The sequence below is a fragment of the Colletotrichum karsti genome (assembly GCF_011947395.1).
Source record: "Colletotrichum karsti strain CkLH20 chromosome Unknown Scaffold46, whole genome shotgun sequence".
Classification (NCBI taxonomy): domain Eukaryota; kingdom Fungi; phylum Ascomycota; class Sordariomycetes; order Glomerellales; family Glomerellaceae; genus Colletotrichum; species Colletotrichum karsti.
In genome coordinates, this window is record NW_024065946.1 from 124725 (window position 1) to 150705 (window position 25981).

Sequence of the window (25981 nt, forward strand, 5' to 3'; positions counted from 1 at the left end):
GGCGTTGGGTCAAAGAACGGTCAGTGACAGCCAACCTCCCCGGCCTCCCAAGATCACCCACTCCAGCCCAACTCACGTGCTTCATACGGGGTAATCTTTCGGCATGCGACGCTGATTTCTCGCCAATCCATTGTTGTCCTCCACCTTGTTGACGGGACAGATACTGCGGTATGGCTGCATGAAGGCCGTGGAGGCGTTACCTTTCCGGGAGAGTGTCGCCGTGCCACGGGCAGCAAAACACGGGGTCGGCAAAGAGTGGGTCCGCATGACCATCTGCCTGCTTTCGATTGGACCAGAGAGACGAATAAATAAAAAAGATGCCGAGGTACGGCTCCACCTTGGAGGAAGCGCAGGAAGGTCAGTGGCCAACCAGCGGTCAGCAGAAACCTCAAGGGAAAAAGGAGCTTCGATGACATCAGCAAAAACAAGCCCGAAACAGAGAATTGAATCACATGCGTCGCCCGGTCGCACAGCAAAAACACCACAGAGTACGAATACCACCTAACGTAAAGGAAATTTCAATGGCACTGACTGGTCAGAATGGAACAGATGCAGGAGGAGGTGCACATGATGCGAGTTAGCGCGGAATCCAATCGTCAACCACGGGGATAGCGAAAGGCTACTGACTGTCCATCCCCCCAGCCTCCGGATGTCAATGTCAGTGTCTGCCACTGAGAAGCCACTGATTAGCGACTGACCGAGGGATCGTTCAGCACGTTTCCCCACACAACTGGCCCCCCGAGATGCCGCTTGCTGCATGCTGGAGGTGGTAAAGATTGTGGGGGCCACGGGGTAAACCAGCCTGGGAGCGCCATGTCTTTGACGATGACCTGATGTACCTCCCCCGCTCCGAAAGGGTGGGAAGATACTTTTCCTTCAAACAACATGCATCTGGGTGCGGCTGTGTCCGCCTTGCTGGACTGGACTCGCACCTTGGAAGCTTGACCGCAAGCATGTGATCGTCTGGATCAGCCCAAGGCCCAAATCCCATTGCCGACCTTGGCCGTCGCGACTCGTTCTTTAAACACTTTGTCCCCTGCCAACGCACACACGACTCGGCGCCGTTGTCCTTAAACATCATTACTCCCCCCTCGCCATCTTTCTTCCCTTGTCTTTGAAAGGAACCTTGTCTTCTTCTCCTTACCTGTTCAGATACCCCATCATCGTTGTCATCAATCCCATCATCCGAGACGACATCTTCCACAGCCATCATGTCCAAGACCTTCTCGACCAGCGACGTCGCGTCGCACAACAAGCCCGAGGACTTGTACATCATCGTCGACGGCGACGTCTACGACCTCACCAAGTTCCAGGACGACCACCCTGGTGCGTTGTGCTTCTGGATTTCTCTCCCGGTGACATTGACTAATCGTACCTCCAGGTGGCAAGAAGATTCTCCAGCGCGTTGCCGGCAAGGACGCTTCCAAGCAGTTCTGGAAGTACCACAATGAGGGTATCCTGAAGAAGTACCAGGCCAAGCTGCAGGTCGGCTCGCTCGACTCCAAGCCCAAGGTCGCCGAGCCTTCCGCCGCCGTCGCCGCCCCCCAGCCCGCAAAGGCTGCCGAGAAGAAGGACATCGCCAAGAGCACCGAGGAGTCCGAGCCCCTGGACCCCTTTGGCGACATGATCCCCTACGCCGACCCCAGTTGGTACCACGCAGTAAGTGCAGCTCAGCATATGTTTGTTTGTTGGCGACGTCTGACACCGTGAAGCACCACTCCCCCTACTACAACGAGACGCACGCCGCTCTCCGCGCCGAGGTCCGCGAGTGGATGACCAACAACATCGACCCCTACGTGACCGAGTGGGACGAGAAGAAGGAGGTCGACCCCGCGATCTACAAGCAGATGGGCGAGCGCGGCTACCTGGCCGGTCTGCTGGGTGTCCACTACCCCACGCAGTACACCAAGAACACCGTCGCCTCGGTACATCCCGAGAACTGGGACCTCTTCCACGAGATGCTCCTGACCGACGAGCTGTCGCGTTCCGCCTCTGGCGGTTTCGTCTGGAACGTTATCGGCGGCTTCGGTATCGGATGCCCGCCTCTGGTCAAATTCGGCCAGAAGAGCCTCGTCGACCGTATCCTGCCTGGCATCCTCAACGGCGACAAGCGCATCTGCTTGGCCATCACCGAGCCCGATGCCGGTTCCGATGTCGCCAACCTGACTTGCGAGGCTAAGCTGAGCGAGGATGGCAAGCACTTCATCGTCAACGGTGAGAAGAAGTGGATTACCAACGGTATCTGGTGTGACTACTTCACAACCGCCGTCCGCACTGGCGGCCCTGGCATGAACGGTGTCAGCTTGCTGCTCATCGAGAGAGGCCCCGGTGTCACGACAAGACGTATGGATTGCCAGGGTGTCTGGTCTTCCGGTACCACCTACATCACCTTTGAGGATGTAAAGGTGCCCGTCGAGAACGTCCTCGGCAAGAAGAACCAGGGTTTCAGAGGTATGTGTGCCCCATTTGCTTGTTACCGAGAGACCGTACTAACGCACCCTAGTCATCATGACCAACTTCAACCACGAGCGTATCGGCATCATCATCCAGTGCCTCCGCTTCTCCCGTGTGTGCTACGAGGAGTCCGTCAAGTACGCCAACAAGCGCCGCACTTTCGGCAAGAAGCTCATCGAGCACCCCGTCATCCGTCTCAAGCTCGCCCATATGGCGCGCCAGATCGAGGCGTCGTACAACTGGCTGGAGAACGTCGTCTACCAGTGCGAGAAGATGGGCGAGACCGAGGCCATGCTCAAGCTCGGTGGCGCCATCGCCTCCCTCAAGGCCCAGAGCACAGTCACCTTTGAGTTCTGCGCCCGCGAGGCGTCCCAGATCTTTGGCGGTCTGTCGTACTCCCGCGGTGGCCAGGGCGGCAAGGTCGAGAGGCTGTATCGTGACGTGCGTGCCTACGCGATCCCCGGTGGTTCCGAGGAGATCATGCTCGACCTCAGCATCAGGCAGAGCATGCGCGTGCACAAGGCGTTGGGTATGAAGCTGTAATGTGAGCTGTTGAAATGTAGGGGAGGGTCGAGACTATCATGTCATGTATCAATAGACACCTTGGATATTTTCTTTGTAGGGCGTTTTGCACGGAGGCAAAACTGGGTTCTGAGTCTAGATGAATACACGGCTCGCTGATTTGACATTTCATCTATCTGACTGCCTTCTGAAGACGAATAGTATGATATGATGAGACTGGAGCTAATTTCATTGAACCCAACCTGGAATAACACCAGCGCTCAGGGGAGGCTCGAGTGGTCGGGTGGCCATGTCAATCAGCCACAGTCGGACCTGTGGCTGGAATACAGGTGTCGGGTTGGCGGGGTCATCGTTTGCAGCCAATGTCAACAAAGTCACCACGCATTTTCACGAAACTGCATGCTACTGCAATCACTTCCGACTTTCATTTCCGAATTGTCCGATGAGGAAGGATGTACTGCAGTTGCGATTGATCACGCGCCCTGAATCTGCCAAGTCCCGTCTCTTCATCGGCGACATGGAAGGATTCCCTGAGCCCGTCTCCAGAACTACCTGCAATCAGACCGGAATGCTAACATATTCCAAAGGGGATGAGATTTTCGAGATAAGGAATCTGCCGGCAACGGCTGGGCTCCAACCACCTTACTCGACTGCTGTCCGGCCAGCCGTATTTTTGCAGTGCACCGCAATCACACTCACCTCGAATGTCTCATTCTAAATCCAACGCGAATGCCGATCGATACGACATTCCTTCGCAAGCCCCATCTGTTATCGCGCGATGTCTTCAAAAAGCCGGTTTTCGCGTCCGGATCCGACGACTTGCTTGCCAAGAACGAGCGTTCTCTTACGGATTCTTTTCCCACGCGATCCCAACCGGACGTACCTGTAGAGTTTCCGTTCCCCTCGTGTGCTTCTCGTGGTTTCCTGCCAAAAATACACCTTGCTATCCCAATCCAGGAAAATCATCGTTCGCCGCATCCACCGTGGCGCCCGCCAAAACGGTCCGAAGTGGCAGAGCGCACGCGGAGATCACGACATGTCGTATCCGTTTTCATTTTGTTCTCGCAATTTCGTGCATCGCGATGCCTTTCCCTCCATCCCCATGCTACCGTTCCCGGACTGACTCCCCAAAAGATGAAGAATCGCTGCGATGACCAACGGCTATATCAGACTCCTTCGGGCCTGCCCTTCAATCCCGTTTTCTCATCATCACCACACTCACAACTTCAAAGCAACTACAACAAAGATAACTCTCACTTGACCAGTCTCTCGTTCCAGGAACACACCAAGTCCCCCCCACCTTCGCTGCAATGGCCCCCCGCCTCCTCCTCGCCGCTGGCGCCGCCGCTCTCATAGCCGGTGCGAACGCCCAGTCCAACACCACCACCACGACCCTGACCCAGGCCAGCGTCTCCACCGCAACGCTGCCCGGCACGGACACCACCGTGACCATCGGCAGCACCTCCACTCTGAGCTCCACTATTAGCCCCACTTCGGCCGTCGACCCCGGCGTCTCGTCGTCTTCGGCGGTCTCCGTCCCCGGAACCGACACCGTCACCGTCTCGGCTCCCACGAGCACGAGCACAACGCTTCTCACCGGCACCGACGTCTCCAGCGCGACCTCCGTCTCCGTCTCCGTCGACACCTCCATCCCCTCCCTGACGCTTCCCCCGGCCCAAAACACAACCCTCCCCGTGCCGCCCGTGGACCCCAACCAGTCCTTCATCAGCACGACCGTCGTCTTCGGCAACCTCACCACCGTGATCCCCTTCGTCCCCATCCCGCCGACCCCGCCCCCAATCTCTCCCCCCTTCAACAACGGCACCGGAAACCCGACAATCACCCTCCCCCCGCCCCCCGTCGTCACGGTCCCGCCCCCGACCACGACCACAACCTGCAACTACAACGGCACCTGCACGACAATCACCCTCCCGCCCTGCGTCACCGTCACGACCTGCCTCGCCAACGGCGCCTGCGTGCCCCTCACCACGATAACCTACCCTCTCACCCCGGTCCCGCCCGTCGTCACCAGCCCGGTCCCGATCCCGGCCCCGCCCCCCTTCGTGACGACGTACACCCGCTGCAGGGGCAACGGCACCGCCACCGCCTGCTCGACCCTGACGCGCGTCTATCCCTCTCCCCCGACCGTGACCACCGGCCAGACGACCCGCACGCGCACCTTCCGCACCTGCGACCCCAGCTGCCGCATCGCGACCACCACGCAGACGGCGAGTTTCTCGCGCGTCGTGCTCCCGCCTCCGATCTGGACTACCAGGGGCGTCTCCGGGGTTCCCTCCGGCCGACCTTCTTCTGTCCCTGGTGTCCCCCAGCAGCCGAGCGTTCCCGGCGTGTCGAGGCCTCCTACGCAGCCTACTCAGCCCAGTCAGCCTTCTCAACCTGGTCAACCCCCCGTCCAGCCCAGTGTTCCCGGTGTCTCGAGACCGGTTGGTCAGCCGAGTCAGCCGGGCCAGCCTCCCGCTCAGCCTACTCAGCCCGGCCAGCCTCCCGTCCAGCCGTCTCAACCTGGTCAACCTCCCGTCCAGCCCAGTGTCCCTGGTGTCTCGAGACCTACTACCCAGCCCAGCCAGCCCGGCCAGCCTCCTGCGCAGCCGAGTGTTCCGGGAACTCCTCCTTCTAACCCGCCGTCTAACCCTCCTTCCAACCCTCCTTCGAATCCTCCTTCGAACCCCCCTTCCAACCCTCCTTCCAACCCACCCGCCAATCCTCCCCAGAATCCTCCCCAGAATCCTCCTCAACAACCGGCAACGACCTCAACCCGCCCGGTCACTCCCGGCACCACACCGACCCAGCCGACAACTCCCCCGCCCATCGTCACCGCCGGCGCGGAGACCCTGCGCGCCGACGTGCGCTCGCTGCTCGGTCTCGTCGGTGCCGTCGCCGTCGGCATGGTCATCTACTAAGACACAGCGGCCAGTACCTCAAACATTAAGAGGAAGAACTGCAAAGAAAACAAAAATAAAAAATGAAATAAAAGAAGAGAAACGTTTCCATTGTCGGCCTCCTAGATCACGGCCATAAAAAAGAAGAAGATAGACTGGGTGTTTGGACTAGAGTCGGAATGTAGCATGTAATGAATAATATTAATGATAATATCCATCTTACTTTGACTTGGAAAACAAGCAGAGTGTGATTTCCAAATCCCACCTGGTGACATTGTCAAGCTCCTTACCCGTCTGAAAAGAGTCTGGTCACAGAGCTTGACCTGATCTGGTAGAATTACTTTTTCAAGAAAACACCGACGGGGACGGCGGGATGAACCCCTCTTGATGATGTAGTGCGGACGTTTTTCTCATTCGTCAATGCTGACTGCTCCTACGAGATCAACAAAACTCTCGCTCCCGGATCGGCAGAATGGAAATCCTGCGGCACTCTCTTCCGACAGCAGAAAACACTTGATAAACGACACGAATGCCCGATCAAAATCAACCCAAACCCCGTCTCATATCGAACCACGCCGTTCCCATTGATTCATATCACCACACCCAGCATCATCACAAGCACTCCCCAAAAACATGGTCACCCTCAAAGTAACCAAAGGCAAAGTCCCCTTCCCCCACCCCTCCCTCCCCGCGAACTCAAACCCGCAAACATCCTACCTCATCCTCGGCGACCTCTCCGCCGGCGGCACGCCCCTCGTCGCACTCCACGGCGGGCCCGGCATCCCGCACGTCTACCTCCTCCCGCTCCTCAAACACTACCACAGACGCACCAAGACGCCCGTCCTGCTCTACGACCAGATCGGCTGCGGCGCCTCCACGCGCTACCCGGCCACCCGCGGCGACGAGTCCCTCTGGACCGTCGCGCTCTTCGTCGCCGAGCTCGAGAACCTGCTCGCGCGCCTCGGCGTCGGGCGGTTCGACCTCTACGGGCACTCGTGGGGCGGCATGCTCGCGGCGGTCGTCGCGACGGCGTCCGCCTCGCCCGCGCTGGCGCCGCGGGTCCGGAGGCTGGTGTTGGGCAGCGCGCCGGCGAGTCTGCGGCTCTGGGAGGCGGCGCAGCGGGAGTGGTTGCGGGAGATGCCGGGGGCGGTGAGGGAGGCGATTGAGAGGGCGGAGGAGAGCGGGGAGTACGAGTCGGAGGAGTATCAGAATGCGGTGATGGAGTATTACAAGGTGCACATGTGTAACATCTGGCCTTTTCCCGCGGTGGTGGCGGAGGCCTTTGAGGAGCTGGAGAAGGATTCGACGGTGTACGAGACCATGAACGGGCCGAGCGAGATTACGATTATTGGGAACTTGAAAAGTGAGTTGGTGCTCTGCTTGATTGATGGTGCGAAATACGGCTTGCTGACTCGCTGGTGAAGCGTATGATTGGGTTGAGAGGTGCCGGGAGATCGAGGCCCCGACTTTGATAGTCCACGGAGAGGTTGACGAGGCGTCGGAGTTGGTGGTCCAACCTTGGGCGCGGAACATAGCGGACTCGCAGCTGAAGATGATTGAGAAGGGGACTCATATGGTTCACTTGGAGCAGCTTGAGAAGTATTCCTCGATCTTGGAGAGCTTTCTTCAGGGTGAGTGATCAACTGCGGTGGTGGTCTTGACGTTCCTCCTGGACCCGATCATCTTCAACATGCCGTCCTAGGCTCAAGATATAAGGATCAAGTTTCTAATGAATTCGATTATACATGAAAAGACTGGGAACTTCTCATACCCTCTAACGATAAGTTCGCTCATATTCAGCACCGCGATCAAACCTTAACACACGTATCTAAAACTCTTCTTCTCCCAATCCGTGAGATCTTCCATGCTTTCTTCGACAGACAAGCTTCCCGGGATGACCTCGCCATACGCCTTGTCTCTTCTCCGGTTCTCATATTTAACTCCGATATAATACACACCCATTAGCACCACCGCACTGCTCTCGAATCCCAGAATGCTATTGTATCCAGTCGCATAGTGAGGTGCCTCGCTGGCACGAAACGTCTGCGGCGCAATGATGTTCGCCACGCAATAGGCCAAAAACACCATCGCATTAACCGTCACCTTCTTCGTGTGCCCACTCGTATTCGCCATTGGCAAACTCAGCGCGACAGCGTAGGGGCCCCAAAAGAAGTAGAAGAAGTAGTACGCTGTTAGAAGACCGGCCTTGTTGGAGGACGGGAGTTCGCGTATGACGATGCTGCATACGAGAGGCACGATGCAGCAGACCGCGGCCGAGATGCACCGGGTGTCTTTGATGTATCGGGGAGGTACCGTGGCGAGGATGGAAGAGAGGGCTTGGATGACGCCAGTGGGCATGCCGAGAAGGACGGTCTGGAGCGGGCCGAAGCCGAAGCTGGATACGATTTGGGCGGAGAAGGTGTTGAGGCCGCCGTTGGATACGTTCATGCAGAGGAAGAATAGGCACACGACCCAGGATTTCCAGTCGATGAGGGCCTCGCGGACTTGATACCACTTGAACTCCTGTAGAAGGGTTAGTACGTTGTATAGTGTTGGCTGATATTCACACCGACCTTATTCTCAATGCCAGTGTTGTCGTCCAGCTTCCGGCGTACCGCGATGTATGCCTCCTTTCCTGACAAGAACCCGCCTTCCTCGGGTCTATCCGGGAAGAACAGGAACATGAGCACAGCAAAGATGAAACTGATGCCACCGAGGACAATGAAGAGCAAACGCCATGAAGCTATGGCCAGAGTACTATTCCCAATTCCGTACGAGATGAGCCCCACGTACACCTGGCAGTGGTTAGCCCTATCCTCACGGACAAGTCAACAGCTTCGACATACCGACGCGACAGTCGAACTCCATATAGCCACACGGAGTGGCTGCTCGTTCTTCCGCCACCACATCACGGTGATCAGCGTCAGTCCAGGTAGCGCCGGCGCCTCGCACATGCCCATGAAGAACCGCAGCGCCATCAGACCGGCGGCGTTGTGAGTGACTGCCATGAGCAGCGTCGTAACGGACCAGCCGATGGCCGTAATTGCGAGAAACTTGCCGACTGGAAACCGTGCCATCAGATGTACAGCTGGGAACTCGGCTACGAGGTAGCCGAAGTAGAAGATGGAGCCGACCCAGCTGTACTGCTGGCCGACCAGATTATTGTCTTTCAACATGCCGTAGAGAGCTGCGTTTGAGATGATGACTTTCTAACGTTCCATTAATTAGCATATTTCAACGTATTCTTTGATTATGGTGTTATGAGAGATGTCTTACATCAACCGCAGATAGAACGGCGTAGCCCCAGAGAAACGGCATGATGCGCCAGTCTATCTTGCGGACTAGCCTCTTGACATCGTCGGTATCGTAATCGAAATGCTCCTCTACCGTACCCGTGATTTGCGACTTGGAATCTTCCTTGACGTCGTCGTGGCCCTCATGGAAGGACCCTGAAGCAGGGCGGTTGGTCATGTTCGCTACCGTTGGAATCCCAAGTTACGACTTTGGCAAGAGAATCGGCTGATGAGGTGGTTTGGCTGGACGTTTCTGGTCCCGGAAGCGGGTGGGCTTTTGGTAGATATCAGATCCACTGTATTGCTGCAAGTGCAGAGAAGCGGACTCTGGGACTCTGGGGTTTATTCCCGGCGAAAACTGAATTATCGATGCTTATCTGGGCCGTGATGCAGGCCGTAGTGAGAGTCGGACACTAGTCAATAAAGTCCGCTTCTCTGCAGGGATATGCCCACAAGGATACTATGGGCAAGCTTGCCCCATCAGTCGGACAAGAAGTCGTAGAGACGATGATGAGTCGAGATCGAGAGTCGGACTTCAAGTTTTGCTTTTAGATTGAAGAGTTGTCGAGGTCCGGAACTTCGATCCCTATCAAATTATTTTTATTTGTGGCCTATCAATGCAGACGGACAGCTGGATAAATGTTCATACACAATCTTGGTCCAGGAGGCCTTTTTCACCCAAGAATTTGCATCGTATGATTCTAGTACTCATGAAACAATCAGAGCATATCTGGCGCTAAATGTAGACCTAATGATAAAATGACGCTGGCAGTAAGGATGAAATCAAGGTTGACGATAGTACTACTGATGATGACGATAGAGGCGACAGAGACAACGACACCAACAACGCTGAAAATTATATCGATAATAGTGTATTAACTTCATTTTTCCCGATGGATGCCTGTGTTCAGCCTGGAAAATATTGATAGATTAAGATACATGTTCATGCTCATTGTGCTCATACTGAATCCACTGTGTCTCCTCTACCGATGGAGATGTAAACGGGACCCGGCCCTTCCGCATGGTTTTAAGCATGTTTAGTACTTTTTGTTGCACCTTCAAGTCCTCCAAATCAGTAATCAGCAGTTGCAAGGTCGCCGATTGAGGGGGCGAGATTGACCAACACTGAGAAGGGTCGCCGAACTCGACAACAGGCACGGCCTCCATCAGCAACTCGAAAACGTCACGGAAGACTTGTGCAGAGCTCCACTTGCTTGCGAAGTCGACGAGAGTCGCAAGACAGGCAAACAAGCCTTGGCAAACTGGGCGGCGGTCGTAAAGTGTCATTTGCTGGTGAGTGGGCGTTGCCCATAGACAGTAGACTACGCAGACGCCGGCTTGGAATTGGTGAAGAAGCTAGATGGTGTTAGCGAATGATGTGTGTGGCCTCGAGATCAACATACCGCAGTCCAAGTGTAACATGTTGTGTGATCTCTGACACGGAATCTTCGGAACGAAACAAGAACAGAGCAAGCTGCAGTCACGAGGTGCCTCGAGTCGCCTCCTCTTATTGCCAAATATGGGTTCGGGAATAACGAAATGGCCGTGTAGTTCGCCAACTTTTGTAACCAACCACTAGATTTGAACTTTCTTCGATGCTCTGCAGAGTCGGAAAGTGAGTCAATATCGTGGATCCAGCGATCCAAGTCGTGCCGCGGCCACGAGCGCCACAGGTTAGGAACAGGATGACCTTGTTTTTGCGCATCATGCTCCAGCTTCCTTGTAATCTTCAGAATACGATACTGAATACGGCGAAGTTGGAACACATGTTCTTCCAGGGCGACGTCAGCAGGCGAGGGCGTGGCTGAGTTGAACTCGAAAGGATCGTAGAGTTGCAAGTCCCCGGAACACACGGAACCGTCTGGCTCTGATATACCATCTTCATCCACTGATGAGTTCTCAAGGCAAAGACTATGTTCCATCGTGTTGGAAATCAGGATGTCTATCACGAGACACGTCCTTGTGACCATTTTCCGAACGACATCGTCAATGCCATGCTGCTGGGCTAGAGGAGATTTCCTCCGTGATCTTTGGTATGCGAGGTCGGAGAGTGCGCAATTCTTGACCGATTCCGAGGCGCAATCGAAAAGATCGCGAACGGAATCGAGATGCATTGCATGTACCGTCAGCAGTAGAGAAGACTGTGTCCGCAGAACAGGGGATGAGTCCTGTATCTCATACGACCTGTATTTTGCCATTGCGCGTTGATATGATGCCCTAGACAGGTCCAGGTGTTCGGATGAGGGAGTTGACCCATGAACTAGCAGAGCACCAATAGAAAGCACCATGTCCACGAAGAAGGTCTGCGAGTCTGGCGAGTCCACTTGTCTCGCAGGGCCAGACCAATACTTCCACCAGCCTTCCCACTGCTGGCTGTGTAGAAATGGCCACATGGGATGAGCACTTGTGAAATATTCTTTTGCATAGCGACCAGCCACTGACAGAGATAAGTAAGACTCGGTCAACCGTTCTGTTTGGATGGCAAGTTGAAGAGAAGGTGTCCTCGGTTCTGGATCCTGAACGTCGTTGGCCTCCAACGCCGGTTGCTCCACGTGAGACTGATTCGAGTGACGGTGTCGAGTAGGGCTTTCGAAAGGTGAGAGAGCTCTGCAGTCCAACGCATCAAGATCAAAGTTGACGCCGGCTTCATCAACCGCCCCGATCATCCAGTCCGTGGTAGCTACTGGGTCTGCATCAGGCAGCCTGGAAGGAGAATCAGGCCCGACGGCATCAATTGGTACATCGGAAAGCCTGCCCAAGAGATTCAATGGATGTACGGTCTCATGTGTCGTCATTTCTATCGAGGTTGGGGTATCGATAGGTCTCGTTCTTGCATGTGGGCCACTTAGAAAATGGTCACCGGCAATCGATGGGTTTGACTGTCGGAGGCGTGTTTCGAGCGTTGCGATGTGTTCTTCCAGGAGATGAACGTAGCTAACGACCGGTTGTGATGAGAATCCATTGCCCTACAGGTCAAATGGGAGATTGCTTACCCTGCTGGGAGTGTGGTCATGGCAGACTTCTTAGGTGCAAGTGGCACACATTCTAGATTCGAAACCAAGTCAATTTCTACCCTTCTTCTTGATAGGACTGGCTCAGAATCTCACCTGCACCGGATCTGGCGCATTCACCGCATAGAGGGCGGCGTTTGTCGCACTGGTACTTGGTCAACTCGAGAGCCAAAATTGCTTATCGACGTGGTCTTCTGACCTTCTTCTTACGCCGACGACATCGACAACAAGCGATCTCACGCTGAGCGCGTAGCCATGGGATACTATACAATGGTTGGCTCATTTCAACTGCATAGTTCTGCGATGCAGCGCAGTTCAAGAGGATGAAAGAACATAGCTCTCGTGCGAATGTCTCTCGTTGGCGCCGGCCGACCTCCGCTCCCGATATCCCGATTGGGATACGCATCCGCTCCGGATGGATCCCTTGTCTTGTCTTATCTCGGCATTGTCCCGCTGTTATCAACGTCGGCCCCATAGCGGACTTTATGCGCCATGTCCGCTGGGCCGATTTGAGGCCGATTCTTGAAGTATCCCCTCACATTATTAATGTCTGTTGGGTACAATTCTGTTACTTCGCAGTCATCCTGGCCGTCGTCATTCCCGCTCAGCTAGACCTTAACGGAACAGAGACAACACCCCGAAACGCACCATGACGGTCGTCACCCCACGCCGCAGATTGCGGATTGCGGTTCTTTGCTGCTTCCCTATTCCCGAAAACATTGCGAAAGAGAGGGGTCAATTCGACGACATCTTCGCCAGCTGGATTCTTGCTTCTGTCAACGCACACAACGCCAAGAAGCCGAACCGGAACGACCAAGTTGTTGCCGAGGTTACGGGCTTCGACGTTATTCACAAGGACCAGTATCCAACCCAAGTGAACGATTTTGATGCCCTCATCGTCACGGGGTCCGTTGCTTCGGCATATGATGATGAGCCGTGGATTCATAAACTAGCCGCTTTTCTCCGAGGTACGTTTCCACTTTGCCGAACCCCGGTTCGATAAAACTAACTAGCCATAGACGTTTATGAGAACTCCCCGACTGTGAAGATCTTTGGAGGCTGTTTCGGTCACCAACTTATCGGGCAAGCCTTCTTGGCTGGTCATGGTGCTCGCGTGGTGAAGAACCCCAAGGGTTGGGAAATTGGTGTGCATCAGGTGTCCCTGACGGAGAACTTTGCATCCCATTTCCCTTGTCTCAAAGGCCGCAGAGATATCTCATATCAATTTCTTCACCAAGATGTAGTGCAACTGGATGGGCCACTACCTCAAGATTGGGTGCAGATGGGCACATCACCCTTATGCGATGTTCATGGATTCTTGGTTCCTGGCCGGCTGTTAACCTATCAAGGACACCCGGAATTTGACTCGTTCATTAACGAATTGAGTACTTTGGCGGTGCAAAAAGCTGGCACGGGGCTTGTATCCGATGAGAAGAAGACGGAAGAGTATCTTAGCCTTGTCCGCCAAGATGATACGAGGTTATTAGCTGGAGAAATGGCGATCCAATTTTTCCTGTCCTAGCGGCGATAGAATAGAGAATAGAATGGTGCCAAGAAGAGAGTTATCTTTTGAGGTATTCAATTGACAAATATACTACGTTGAAGGCAAGGCTAATCTTGTGCACCCGAGACTGATTCAGACTCAAGGAGAGAGAACAGTTTACCCTATTCGTTGCTCTCACACTTACACCTACAACAGCACCTCACCGCATGCCAGCTTTCAATGCGAGAGAGAATTTGATACAATATGGAGATCACAGTATGTATACACCTCGCTAGTCATGCTATTCAACTTTTGAAAATCGCGCCTGCTTCAGCTGGCATTCTGGCTCCAGCAGGAGGAGAGCTGCGCGACTTGAACTCGTCGCAAATGTCTTCCATCTTCACAAACTCCACCCCGGGCTTCGTCATCAAATACTGAATCACTCTACCCAGCCCATTAGTACATGCGCCAAACGGAATTTCTCATATAGCTTACCTCTCCAGCATCTTCAGTGCATGAGGATGCCCGGAAACGTCGGGGTGGATTGTGACCGGGAAGCAGAAGTTGTCGTAGTTCTCGTAGAAAAAGTCAAAGTGATCCTTCCATAGATCCTCAACAACAGATGGATGCACCCAGCCGTGGCTGTTCTGCATGTTTTTGATGAACATCTGCACAGCTTAGCATTTCAACACATACGATACTCTCTGTTTCGCTTACCATGGGTGGGAGATCGTCCAGATACCAGCTCGCAGGGATTTCAACCAAGCCGGTCTCCTCACCTCTCACTAGCGGCTTCATCCACGTATCCGGGTGCTTTGAGTAGTCAATCTTGGTCCACTCGTCACCAACGCGAAGCCAATAGGGTATGGCATCGTGATGAGAAAATGAGTGGTCGTATTCAAGGCCTTTCTGGAAAGTAAGCCATATTGAAGCTTCAGAGGACACAATCATATTCGTCTTACCATATTCCAGCATAAGCTCAGCACCTTCCTTCGGAGTTTCCCACCACGGGACTACCGAGCCTCGTGGAGGCTTGCCACAGAAATCGGTGACCAGTCGGTATGTTTTGTCAAGGACAACCCGTTGTTGTTCGACGGTCATCTCCTTTGGGTTCTCGTGCGAGTAGCCGTGTAGACCGATTTCATGGCCCGCATCTCTGATAAGGGCGCACTCCTCGGGGAAGGTCTCCAACGTGTGACCGGGGATGAACCACGTGGTTTTGATATTGTACTTTTTGAAGAGATCCAGAAGACGCCGGACCCCAACAGTGCCAGCAAAATATCCTTTAGTTCATCGTAAGTGTTAAGAGACTCTGGTAGTAGGGAAGAAGAAATCACCTCTTGAGATGTCAGAAACGGATTCCTCACCCCCGTAGGATCCGATCCAACCGCAGACGGCGTCAATATCAACAGAAAAACAGCAAAGAGCTTTGGGTGCCATATTGGTTTGAGCTGTGACAGAAAAACAACTTTTTGGCAGGCTAAATTGCCATATACGAGTAAAATCAAGCATAACTTATGTATGCGTGGTGTTAGCACTTTCATCTGCGCCATTGAGGGTGGACTGTCGGACTTTTGTGCTGGTGTCCGAATGGTGCGGGGCGTCTGGGAGCGCTGCCAGTGACTCCAATCCTACAACAGAGAGATAAAGAAGCCTGGGATTACTTGTTGGACATGGAGCGAAAGCCAAAACGTTGACAGTTCACTTTTTCTCGCACACAGATATCTTCGCAATGGACCCTACACCCGAAGCACTCGCAGCACACTCCTTCGAGTATGATGCCTCGGCTCTGGACAAGCCTCTAGCCGGGTTTCTTCAACGTTTCTACACCTTCTCCGATGACAGAGAGAACGCGGATGCTTGGGCCGCATGCTTTTCTGAAGATGGCATCATGAAAAAGGCCGCAACCAATGTTCAAGGTCGCATCAGTAAGCTCAATCATCAATGTTGCCTCAGTCTCTTGACCGAGAGAACTCACGCTGATTCTTGCTATCTTGGCAGAGATATCCGAGGTGAATCAAAACTCTTGGAAGGGCCAATCATCAAGAAAGCACACAGTGTTCAAGGTCTTCCCTTTCAGTCCTGGTAATGCCGACGAGGTGATGCTGTACGGGCAAAGCAACTACGTATACGACGACGGGACGACAGGCGAGATGGGATGGGCGGCAAGACTGCATTTTCAACGATTTGACGACGGAAAGATACTCATTGACATGTATCACATCTTCCCGGTAAGTAGTATGAACTGTTGATGGAATTGCAGCTTACAAGACCTCAGAGCGCTCCGCCTCGTGCATCATGCAGTTGATGGGGAGACTAGGCCCGCGTTCCTATGCAATATGGCTGAAACAAGATAGATTAAATGTTCACTAAATCTCCAACAAAAGATGAAGCTTCTTCGACATTATTCACATTTATTCACGTGCTCTATGGCCTCGATTGTGCTTTCAAGTGCGATGCTGGCAGTGACTTCCCGATCTCAGTGCTGGTGATGCTGTCTCGCGGTTTTTTTTTTTTTTTACAGAAAAGACAATCCCCATCAGCAGGAAGTCTTTTTTCGATGATGCCAACTCGGCTGCAAATATCTTACCGTAGTCAGCAAAGTCAATAAAGAAATTAGCCGGAATGTGTTAAGATAGAGCGGCACGAAATCGTGACAATGATCGCAGGCGGGCCCTACCGTAGGCCACACACAAGCCCATGAAATTGAGACCATGTCTCCCGATTCTTATCGGTCCTGTAACATCGGGGTTACATAGTATGATAATGCAGGTACTATCACGAGCGGACATATGTGAGCGGACATTCAGGACCGCTGTCCGACAATTGCGGGTCGTGGGGTGGTATCGATATCAGCTCCGATCCATGCGTAATATGGAATTGTCCACGGGAGATATACCGAAATCCAAGGTATCCTGTCTCATGCCGTCTTGATTTTGCGGACAAAACGATTGGGGACAACCTTATTCTTCTTCTTATCTCCTGAAAAGGCCAGTCTACTATTTTGACCTTACGTCGTTTTGATCACACTTTTTTCTCTATCAGCAGACATCATGATCGCCAAGTGCTTCGCTTCTCAGCCGCATATCAATCTCCAGGGTGGGTGGCCAACGCCTCGCCTGCATCCAGTTGAAGCACTGGAGTCTGCATCTGCGTCGCTATTCCGCCAGAAAGACATCAACAAGCAGCTCCTTTACGGCCCTGAGTTGGGGAGTGGCAGCCTACGGGAGTCAATTGGAAGATGGCTCAACGACTTTTACGCGCCATCCGCAGGTTCCATACCCAGCGAACGCATTCTCATCACGAATGGCGCCTCCAACGGACTGGCGACCATCCTCCAGAAGTTCACAGACCCCACTACGCGGGCCGTCTGGATGGTTGAGCCGACTTATTTTCTCGCTTGCCCCATCTTCAGAGATGCTGGTCTGATGGGACGTATCCGTGGCGCACCTGAGGGTGAAGACGGCGTGGACTTGAAATTTTTGACCAAGGCACTCCAGGAAATCGACGACTCTTGGCCATCAGACGCTCCCTTGCCGCCAAGGAAGCTTACGAAAGCTGGCTACCCAAAGATCTACAAACACATCATTTACCTTATTCCGACCTTCTCAAACCCCAGTGGCAAGACTATGAGCACGGAGAACCGGAAGAAACTTGTGCAGTTGGCACGCAAGCACGATGCACTAATTGTCACCGACGACGTGTATGACATGCTTAGTTGGAGCGCAGACGATGAAGGCAGAATGACGTCTGGGGGTGTATCGCAATGCCCCCCTCGAATTGTTGACATTGACAGAGATATGGAAGGTGTGACGGCGTTTGGAAACTCTATGAGCAACGGATCGTTTTCTAAGATTGTGGCTCCGGGTATGAGAGTGGGCTGGCTGGAGGGCACCCCAGACTTTATTGCCGCCATGGGAACTGTGTAAGTTTCTTTTCCTCTTCATCAGTGTCTAATACTAACTCGGTGATAGCGGGGCGAGCGTCTCAGGGGGCTGCCAGGGTCACTTCGCGTCTCTTGTGATAGACCAGATGTTGCAGAGCGGGGTCATGGTGAAGCACATCAATGAGACTCTCATTCCTGTGTATCGCGAGCGTTACTTTGCCTTGACCAGTGCCATCAAGAATTTCCTTTATCCCCTTGGCGTCAAGCTGGTTGGAGAGAAGAGCAGTGTCACAGTGGCCGGAGGCTTCTTCCTGTACGTCTCCTTTGGAGAGTACTCAGGAGAAGAGATAGCACGGGTTGCGCTGGAGGAGTTCAACTTGAAGATAGCTCCTGGGTCAATATTCGCTGTGCCTGATGACCCACTGAGCGCGAACCGTGGCAAGTCGTCATACTTCAATGGTGCAAGGCTTTGCTGGGCTTGGCACGAGAAGGAAGAGATTGTGGAGGGTATTGAAAGACTGGCAGCTGCGATCAGGAGAATCAAGGAGACTGTATAATGAAAATATTCGTCTTTTTCTCACACTTCTCGTTATGATTTGTACACATCACAACCAAAACTATACTTCTAGAGTCTCATATAATCATTCTCATGAGTCATCTCACGAAAAGCTGCAACGTTCATTGTGATATTTACTGCGCTTGTCTTATTTTCATATTCGTACTCTTACCATTGAAAGAGCTCGGCCTAAGTTGTTTGTCGACAAGCCACTGAATCTTACTTAAATGGAAATACCCTTGACATTAAAATGTCAGCGTGCGACTTTGATTTACCCTTTTGGTTCTTCATCAGAGACATGATGTCAAGTGACTGCCACCGGCTGATCGATACATAGTCTTCACCCAGCGGACATTCTGTCTTGGTGTCCGACAACGCAGGGATCTCCATCCCTTATCTGCTATCATCGTGTTGTTGCCACGCGTGTGCAGAAACCTTCGGCCTGGTAGCCGTTTCGTGCTTGATTGGCCATGAGTTTGCTATCGCCGGATGATGGCACACAGCATTAGCGGATATCAACGAGGGATATAGAACCCCTACCGGTCTATCTTGGTGAGATGAATTCTAGCCATATTATTTAGCATCATGAACAGTCTCTCCGATAGGGAAGAAATTGGAACCATCCTCCACGCGTTTCTCTATCCTCGTTCATGCCGCTATGAATCCGAAATTATCTATCTTCATGCGAAGGTTCTCATGGGAGGATGTTGTTCACGCACTTGAGGCCCCTCAAAATCCGTACAGCTTCACTTCAGAGACAGCACCTGAGCACAACACCAAACAACATGTCTGGTCAAACCACGACCTCGACCCAACCGAGCCTGCCCACCGCACCTGGACATGGGTACACTACACATCCTTCTGGCTGGCCTCTTCATTTGCCACTGGCACTTGGACCACCGGAAGCGCGATGATTGCTCTGGGTATGCCGTGGTACGCCGCGTGGCTCGCCGTGGTTGTCTCACATATCATCGGCGCTGTGCTCCTCGTCGCGAACGGTCGCGGTCCGGCGGCGTACCACATCGGCTTTCCTGTCTACGCCCGCGCCAGCTTTGGTATGTGGGGAAGCTACTTTGCGATCTTGTCACGCTGCATCGTTGCTGCTATCTGGTTTTCCGTCAACTCGTTCTACGGCGCCAACTTCGTCTCCATCTGCCTGCGCTGTATTTGGCCATCATGGCACAACATCCCTAACGACATACCGGCCACCGAGGGCATCACTACCCAGACTATGATCGCGCTGTTCATTTTCTGGGTCCTCTCCATGCCTTTCATCTTCATCCACCCACGCAACCTCAACTGGTACTTCGTTGCCAAGTCCTGCATGGTTGCCCCCGCTTGCTTTGCGGTACTGATCTGGGCCATCGTGTTGAACGGGGGCTCCATCGGCCCCAGCTTTCAAGTGTCCCCCGAGATCAAGAACCCAGACTATTACGGCTGGCTGTGGATGAGTGCTCTGAACTCAGGGTTCGGTGGCTGCTCGGCACTCATCGTGGCTCAGGCAGATATTGCTCGCTGGGCTCGCAAACCCAGCGATCAGTCATGGTCGCAGCTTCTCACATATCCGATCTTCAGTGCTCTTCCTGCGCTGTTTGGTATTCTCGTGGCTAGCGCGACTTCCAACGTCTGGGGGAAAGCTTACTGGAACTTGTGGGATGTTCTGAGTGAGGCTCTGGACTACTACGAGATGAGCGCCGCGTCGCGGGGGCTGGTGTTTCTGGCCTCTTTTGCTTTTGCTATTGCAATCCTGGGCACGAACGTAGCCGCAAACTCTCTGCCCTTCGGCTCTGATATTGCAGGTCTTTTCCCACGTTGGATCAATATCCGGCGGGGACAGGTTTTCTGCGCAGTGCTGACATTTCCGATCGTTCCTTGGCGCATCATCAAGAGCGCGAAGAGCTTGCTGACGTTCCTGTCCGGCTATTCAATCTTGATGGGGCCGTTTGCCGCCATCTGCATCGTCGATTACTTCTTCGTCGCCAATGGGAACTTCTGCATCAGAGAGCTATACGTCGGAAACGAGAGTTCCCGGTATTGGTATTCTAAAGGCTGGAATGCACGCGCGGTTGCTGCGTGGGTCGTCGGGGTTGCATTGTCTTTCCCGGGTTTCGTCGGGACTTTTGGTACGGTAAAAATCACCTCTGGAGGAACGCACTTATGGGAGATGGGTTACCTTCTCAGTATCGTTATGAGTGGATTGGTGTATTATGGGCTTAGCTGTATGTTTCCTCCGGATACCAGGGATGTTGGGTCTCGATTCGAAACGATGGCTCAAGAGATGGACTTAGTTTTGGACGCCCATGAAGTTTTGGACCATGAATTGGGGAAGTCGATCGGAGAGGATGAGAAAAGAACACGAATTGTTGCTTAGCTTTGTGTTTTATACTGTTTCGTGCAGTTCAGAGATAGAGCTTACTAATATCACCAAAAAGACATTTACTTCTGCAACTTAAACACAGGTTTAGACTGATATCATCGGCATATTTCACCGCTCGTGCTGGGCCTTTGTTAAAATTGGAAAGTTACCTGCGACCTGAATAAGTAAAACGATATATACTTTAGCAACATGTCAAAGTCCGATCATCATTCGTGATCTTTTTCCTCAATCTGAAAATCAATGAGGATTCAAGTAATATCTATGAGAAGCTGGATGTGTCCAAAGCAGGATACCAATAACATTGAGCGGCAATATTCTAGGCTTGGTGATACATGTGGTTAAAAGTGTACAAGAGAGAAACCCAAGTGTTTTCCCCACTCCCTCAAAACCGATATCTAGTTAGGGCAAGTGACAGTGTTTCCGCTGATCGAGCACGTCTGGCCCAGCTTCTGGCGACAGTTGCCAGAGGTACAGGCTTGAATGTTGTTTCCATCTTGGCAAGCACCAAGCTGAATGCACTGGCCGGCCTTCGGAAAGTATTAGCTTAACGAGAACTCATTTAGAGAGTTGAAACTCACCAAGGCAGGTACTGCGAGGGCAGCGGCCACAGTGAAGATGATCTTTGAGAGTTGCATTTTGGCTGATGTTGATTGGTGACTGAAGTCGTGGAGCTGAGAAAGATGTGAAGTCGTTGAATTGATGCTGGTGTTTGAGAGATTTGTTGCCGAGGAAGACAAAGGACGCCTTCTTATACTTGAATGATGAGCAATATAGCAACTTCGGAATGGCAACGCCTATGCTTCTCAACCTCTACAAACACGAGTCATCGTCTAACTGTCTCATTCTGTGCTAGCACATGCTTGCCCGTTTGCGCAGTCATCTTTCCACAATGTCAGAGTGTCTAAGGCTCTTGCCAGCTTGCGCACCTCTGAAGAAACTCTAAACGGCTGTTCCTGAGTTGGTTTTCCGGAGTAACCGAAATCGGACTGCAAACTTGACCCGAGATCCGAAACTACAGCCCTTGGGCCGGATTCTGCATTGAAGGACTAATAATTCTCTATGAATATAGGAATCAAGCGAGGCTGTTTTCACAACTCTGGGCAAGACGAACCGGCTTTTTCTTTTGCTTTTTTATAACATGAACTACCTCTCTGGCCTTTTCGTTATCCGGATGCCTATGGAAGTGATGATCGTCAATCACAAATAGAAATTTTCTCTCTCATACTTCTCCATCTCGCTCTCGCTCTCGTCTTGACTCAGTTCATCCGTTGAGATTCTACAACTTCCATTCCCGGCAATGTGGAACCAGTATGATTCGCTGGTCTCAGCTTAGACCTGATAGGGGACCAGGAAGTTCGTCTGATGGACTAGACATCGGATCTTTTTGACTTTGTGTCAGTAGGCGACACTTTCCCGATGACATCTCAACCGGCGAAGTCGAATTAAGACGCCGGCGGAGGTCTCCGAGACTCCCCACCGACTCCCTTACGCGTGCGGAAAACGGGTGTTTTTCGCCGCCGTAAATCCCCGTGGAAACCGTGGAAGGCCTGGAACCCACGGACTAGATATCTGTGAGTTCAGATGCGCATAATTCACTTCTTAGCGCGCGCTTTTGAGATTGAATTGTCAGACAGGGCAGTGTATCAGTTCTTCTCAACCGAAAGAGACTGAGGCGTCTCAAACGCCTGGATGCTAGTTCAATCAAAGAAAATAGAACTTTCAGTTCCCGTTAGACGTTTGATTGAAATTGGCTGAGTGCATGCTTTCAATAGTTGTTCATCTCGTCTGATCTGCTCTTCCGATCTGAGGTGCTTGGTCCGCACATATGGCCATTCAACGTGAATGAGCGCTGTAGTCAACGCAGATTCTGTTCTAGTTGTCCAAAGGGTGGATGAGATTTGAATGACTATTAATCGCAAAGCTTCACTTTGCAGTCTTTAGTTTCAATATGTGCCTAGTCACTGCAACCCGTGGAACAGTATTCACGAACTTAACGTTCACACTGCTTAGCTTTACGTTACCCAGCTTCAACTCTCAAGTTGGACAAATAACAATTTCCCGTGAGAAACCCACCGATCCCACCATTTCGCAAGATTTGCAAAGACTTATTCCAAACTCAGTAGGTATTGAACCAGCCTGTCGCCACCGTTGAAAGCGTGATGGCTGCCAATTCTGGAATAACTGGTAAGGTTGTTTCCCGTAAACTAGAGTGGAATTTATATCCAGTCCTGGAGGCTTATTGAAATCAAGTGTAGATAACACAACACTCAACGTCAACGATTATTTCAGGTACAACATTATGTTAATCATTCGCTTACATACTAAAGTCTGGGTTCTCCTCTACGTCGAAGCGACCCAAGTTCTTGTTGGTTCGCAGTCAGCCTAGAGGGATTCTATGAAGTATACAAGGGTGTGGACTACGTCAACGCACTGTATGCAGCACGCTAAAACATGCGGACTACTATGTGCAGATTGCTTTCCCAACGCACAGTGTACATCATCAGGCAACCAAACTGGAAGCTGTGCCGCAATGCCTCACGCCGCCAGTCAGCTCCTCCCGTCATCATCCCCCTCCACCCTCGACATCCCCTCCTCTCTTGCAGTCTGAATATCCCATTGCTCCCGTTCTCATACTCCGGCAGACCATTTGCCATCTGTGTGACAACGCACTGATAATAACACAAGACCGTGATTACTATCTCTTCTACGCGAAGCGGCCAGAATCCCGGCTTACACCCAAGCTAGATAGGCAGGCTCCAGCTCAATTGTCCAGCACACGCATCGACATGTCCACATCTAGACGCCGGAGAACTTCGAACGAGGCGAACGGAAGGCAGTCCAAGGTCCCAAAGCGCAGTCATGTAGGACCCCTCTTTCCTGCAATTCCCGCCCAGCCAGTACCCGACCCTTTTGCCTCGTTGTTGCCTCATTGGCAGCCTACTTGTACAGACGACCTGGTGCTTGACACGCAGCTTCATCATGGTCCAGAAATCTATGGAGACGGCCCCTGGCCCCAAAGCCAGTACTTTGGTCAGATAGATCAGAACTTGGGAAAAGGCTTCCCTGTACACAGCCAATCAGTTGCACCTCCGCCGGCTCCGAGCATCGTCAGTAGCATCACATACTCGTCGTCTTCCATCACCTCGCAACCATCCTCGGCAGGCTCTGGTGTCTCTCCCTCGCAGACGGACTTTCCGTACCAGTGGCCAGCTCCGAGGTCAGCAACCATTTCTCGCGGTTCATCTCCTACCCAACGGACGGTGGAACGCGCTCAGAGCCGGTTTGTCTGTCTTGGCCCGCACTGCGATGAGGCTTTTGATCAGGAAAAGGACCTCAAAACCCACTTCAAGACAATCCACACCCACACCTGCAACTGGGCTGGGTGCAAGCAACCAAGCTTTTCTTCCAAAGACGGGTTGACTTGGCATGTCAAGCTCGAGCATCTCCTCATCTGCCCAGCGCCAGGGTGTACGGAAAGCTCGTTCCAGAGCCAGAGGATACTCGAGTGCCATCTCAGGTGTGCCCATCCTGGCTCGGACAAGGTCAGTACAAAGGCATTGGAGCCTGCTCTGGCGCCCATGGTTCAAACAACCAACGCCGCCGGCAACTCTGACGAAACTGCCCTTTCGTCCACATCTCTACAGAGAGACACGATGGAAGAGAAGGCTATCAAGCAGATACTCTCGGTTGCAGTATCGAAAAAGAAGTGCCGAGAACAATTGCGAGCGGTCGTCGAGAAGAAGTTCAGGAGACAGAATGGTAGGTCCCCTGCAGTCTGCGTCGACTCCTTGTATTTGCCTAACGCACTCAGGCTCAAATCCCCGCACGGCAGATAGTCCCGGTGACTTCTCGAGAGCAAAGTACTCTCGTCTCATCGAAACCGCAAGCTTCCCAGTCATATGGGAGCACGGTGTCCTCCCTTTCCTCGTCGAGTTCATCCCGAAATGGTGCGGACCGAATCATGTCATCACCATCACACGCGGCAAAACTGCAGGTTCCCGCCGGGTCTGCATAATGACCAATAAGATGCCATCACGAGCCCGGCGTCTTGTCATCGCAGAACACGTGCGGGACCTCTTACCAGAAAGTCATCGTTCGACTATATCCTTCTCCTTCTCCACCGGCTCCGTGGACCGTCTGGTTTGGGCTCGTGGCCTTGGCAAAGACATGCCAGACGACATCTGTATGGCCAGGAACCCCTACTACTTCAAAGACCCGTGTATGGGAGACAGTATTGGTCTTGCGGGGACAGATGATTTCAGCGAGACGACATCGACCCTCGGACCGTGCTTGATCGTAGGTGGTACGAGCTGCTGGCTCGCGAACTTCCACCCTTTCGTTGATGCGTACCCGCATCTCGATGTGGTCACAGTACAACATCCCTCGCCGAGTGACCGATCGAGATGCATCGAAGAACGGCACGACGCTATGGATGAATCGGCAGACTTTACGCTCGGAAACCTCACGGGTATGTCGGGCATCAACCTGAAGACGACTAGAATCTCCCATGATCCCTACTGGGAAGACTGCGACAAGGAACCTCCTCTGGTCGTGACAGATTGGATCCTCATAGCAGCTCAAACCCGTCAAGCAAACATACTCCGTCGCTTCCCATCCGAAACCATGCCTCTGCTCAAAGAGATCCCTATCAAAACAACGTCTCCCGTGGTTCCTGGCGCGCCAGTTGTCTCTACAGGTCGTACGTCAGGCCAACAACGCGGACAGGTCTGCGAGATCCCAGCCTATGTCAGCGCCGAGGATAACGGCACCGGCAAAGCAACTCGGGAATGGTTCATCGAGGAGCCTTTTCCGTTCGAAGACGAAGACGCCTGGATCCGTGGTGGAATAGGCGTGGAGGGAGACAGCGGCGCCGCTGTCGTCGACGCAGAGACGAACTCCCTTGTCGGTCAACTCTGGGGGCGAAACAAGTATTTCGGATCCGGTCCACGTCTGACATACTTCACTCCTATCAGTGATCTATTCGACGACATACAAGAGAAGTGCGGTGAACAGGGACGACCTCAGCTACCTCAATACCGCGACGAGTCGGATTGCTACCCGGTCTACCCCAGCTGCCGCCAGTGCTACGACTTACGAACCTACCTGGACAGCAGGCGCAGCTCGCGCGAGTCTCTCCGATCCATGATCGGGCGCAACGAAAGCAATCACGGGGACTTGACCTCCCTTGGAGGAACGTCTGAGCTGGCGACACCAAAGGACCACCCATGCTGGCATCGGCAAAGCGGTATCGAGGAAGTCGGTTCGTCGTTTAACAGCATGCTGTCCCCAACGGCAGTACACAACTTCGGCTTCGCCACTCAGCCGGGCACACCCGGTATCGTAGACGTCAAAAGTCCATATGCGCTGACCCTGAGTGCGGAGGATCTGTGCGACGACGAGGGCTTTACATCAACAGCTAGTGGGAAGCGGGCGGCGGCGCCGATGATGCGGAGTTCAAGCCAGGGTGTGAAGAGGCAAAGATTACATTAGCTGTAGTTT

General features: G+C 53.0%; 8 protein-coding genes across 8 annotated transcripts; 6 read left to right on the forward strand and 2 right to left on the reverse strand.

Moving 5' to 3' along the window:
* Positions 1 to 1211: 1211 nt before the first annotated feature.
* On the forward strand, positions 1212 to 2997 carry CkaCkLH20_11191 (uncharacterized protein; the record flags this gene model as incomplete). The annotated part of the gene is made up of 4 exons (XM_038893905.1): positions 1212 to 1326; positions 1382 to 1659; positions 1713 to 2451; positions 2504 to 2997. The coding sequence occupies 4 exons, from the start codon at positions 1212 to 1214 to the stop codon at positions 2995 to 2997; spliced, it is 1626 nt and encodes a 541-aa protein (XP_038740731.1).
* A 1289-nt stretch (positions 2998 to 4286) lies between these two features.
* Positions 4287 to 5897, forward strand: CkaCkLH20_11192 (uncharacterized protein; the record flags this gene model as incomplete). Its single annotated transcript, XM_038893906.1, has 1 exon — positions 4287 to 5897. The coding sequence occupies one exon, from the start codon at positions 4287 to 4289 to the stop codon at positions 5895 to 5897; it is 1611 nt and encodes a 536-aa protein (XP_038740732.1).
* A 612-nt stretch (positions 5898 to 6509) lies between these two features.
* On the forward strand, positions 6510 to 7515 carry CkaCkLH20_11193 (uncharacterized protein; the record flags this gene model as incomplete). Its single annotated transcript, XM_038893907.1, has 2 exons — positions 6510 to 7239; positions 7301 to 7515. The coding sequence occupies 2 exons, from the start codon at positions 6510 to 6512 to the stop codon at positions 7513 to 7515; spliced, it is 945 nt and encodes a 314-aa protein (XP_038740733.1).
* A 176-nt stretch (positions 7516 to 7691) lies between these two features.
* On the reverse strand, positions 7692 to 9347 carry CkaCkLH20_11194 (allantoate permease; the record flags this gene model as incomplete). The annotated part of the gene is made up of 4 exons (XM_038893908.1): positions 7692 to 8399; positions 8450 to 8671; positions 8723 to 9085; positions 9153 to 9347. The coding sequence occupies 4 exons, from the start codon at positions 9345 to 9347 to the stop codon at positions 7692 to 7694; spliced, it is 1488 nt and encodes a 495-aa protein (XP_038740734.1).
* A 3482-nt stretch (positions 9348 to 12829) lies between these two features.
* CkaCkLH20_11195 (gmp synthase) lies at positions 12830 to 13702 on the forward strand (the record flags this gene model as incomplete). Its single annotated transcript, XM_038893909.1, has 2 exons — positions 12830 to 13148; positions 13200 to 13702. The coding sequence occupies 2 exons, from the start codon at positions 12830 to 12832 to the stop codon at positions 13700 to 13702; spliced, it is 822 nt and encodes a 273-aa protein (XP_038740735.1).
* A 266-nt stretch (positions 13703 to 13968) lies between these two features.
* CkaCkLH20_11196 (arp2 3 complex subunit arc16) lies at positions 13969 to 15103 on the reverse strand (the record flags this gene model as incomplete). Its single annotated transcript, XM_038893910.1, has 5 exons — positions 13969 to 14107; positions 14159 to 14331; positions 14381 to 14568; positions 14626 to 14946; positions 15001 to 15103. The coding sequence occupies 5 exons, from the start codon at positions 15101 to 15103 to the stop codon at positions 13969 to 13971; spliced, it is 924 nt and encodes a 307-aa protein (XP_038740736.1).
* A 292-nt stretch (positions 15104 to 15395) lies between these two features.
* On the forward strand, positions 15396 to 18106 carry CkaCkLH20_11197 (aminotransferase; the record flags this gene model as incomplete). Its single annotated transcript, XM_038893911.1, has 4 exons — positions 15396 to 15591; positions 15665 to 15894; positions 16744 to 17588; positions 17638 to 18106. The coding sequence occupies 4 exons, from the start codon at positions 15396 to 15398 to the stop codon at positions 18104 to 18106; spliced, it is 1740 nt and encodes a 579-aa protein (XP_038740737.1).
* Positions 18107 to 18787: 681 nt separating this feature from the next.
* Positions 18788 to 25972, forward strand: CkaCkLH20_11198 (uncharacterized protein; the record flags this gene model as incomplete). The annotated part of the gene is made up of 3 exons (XM_038893912.1): positions 18788 to 20228; positions 23471 to 24241; positions 24294 to 25972. The coding sequence occupies 3 exons, from the start codon at positions 18788 to 18790 to the stop codon at positions 25970 to 25972; spliced, it is 3891 nt and encodes a 1296-aa protein (XP_038740738.1).
* Between the last annotated feature and the right edge of the window lie 9 nt (positions 25973 to 25981).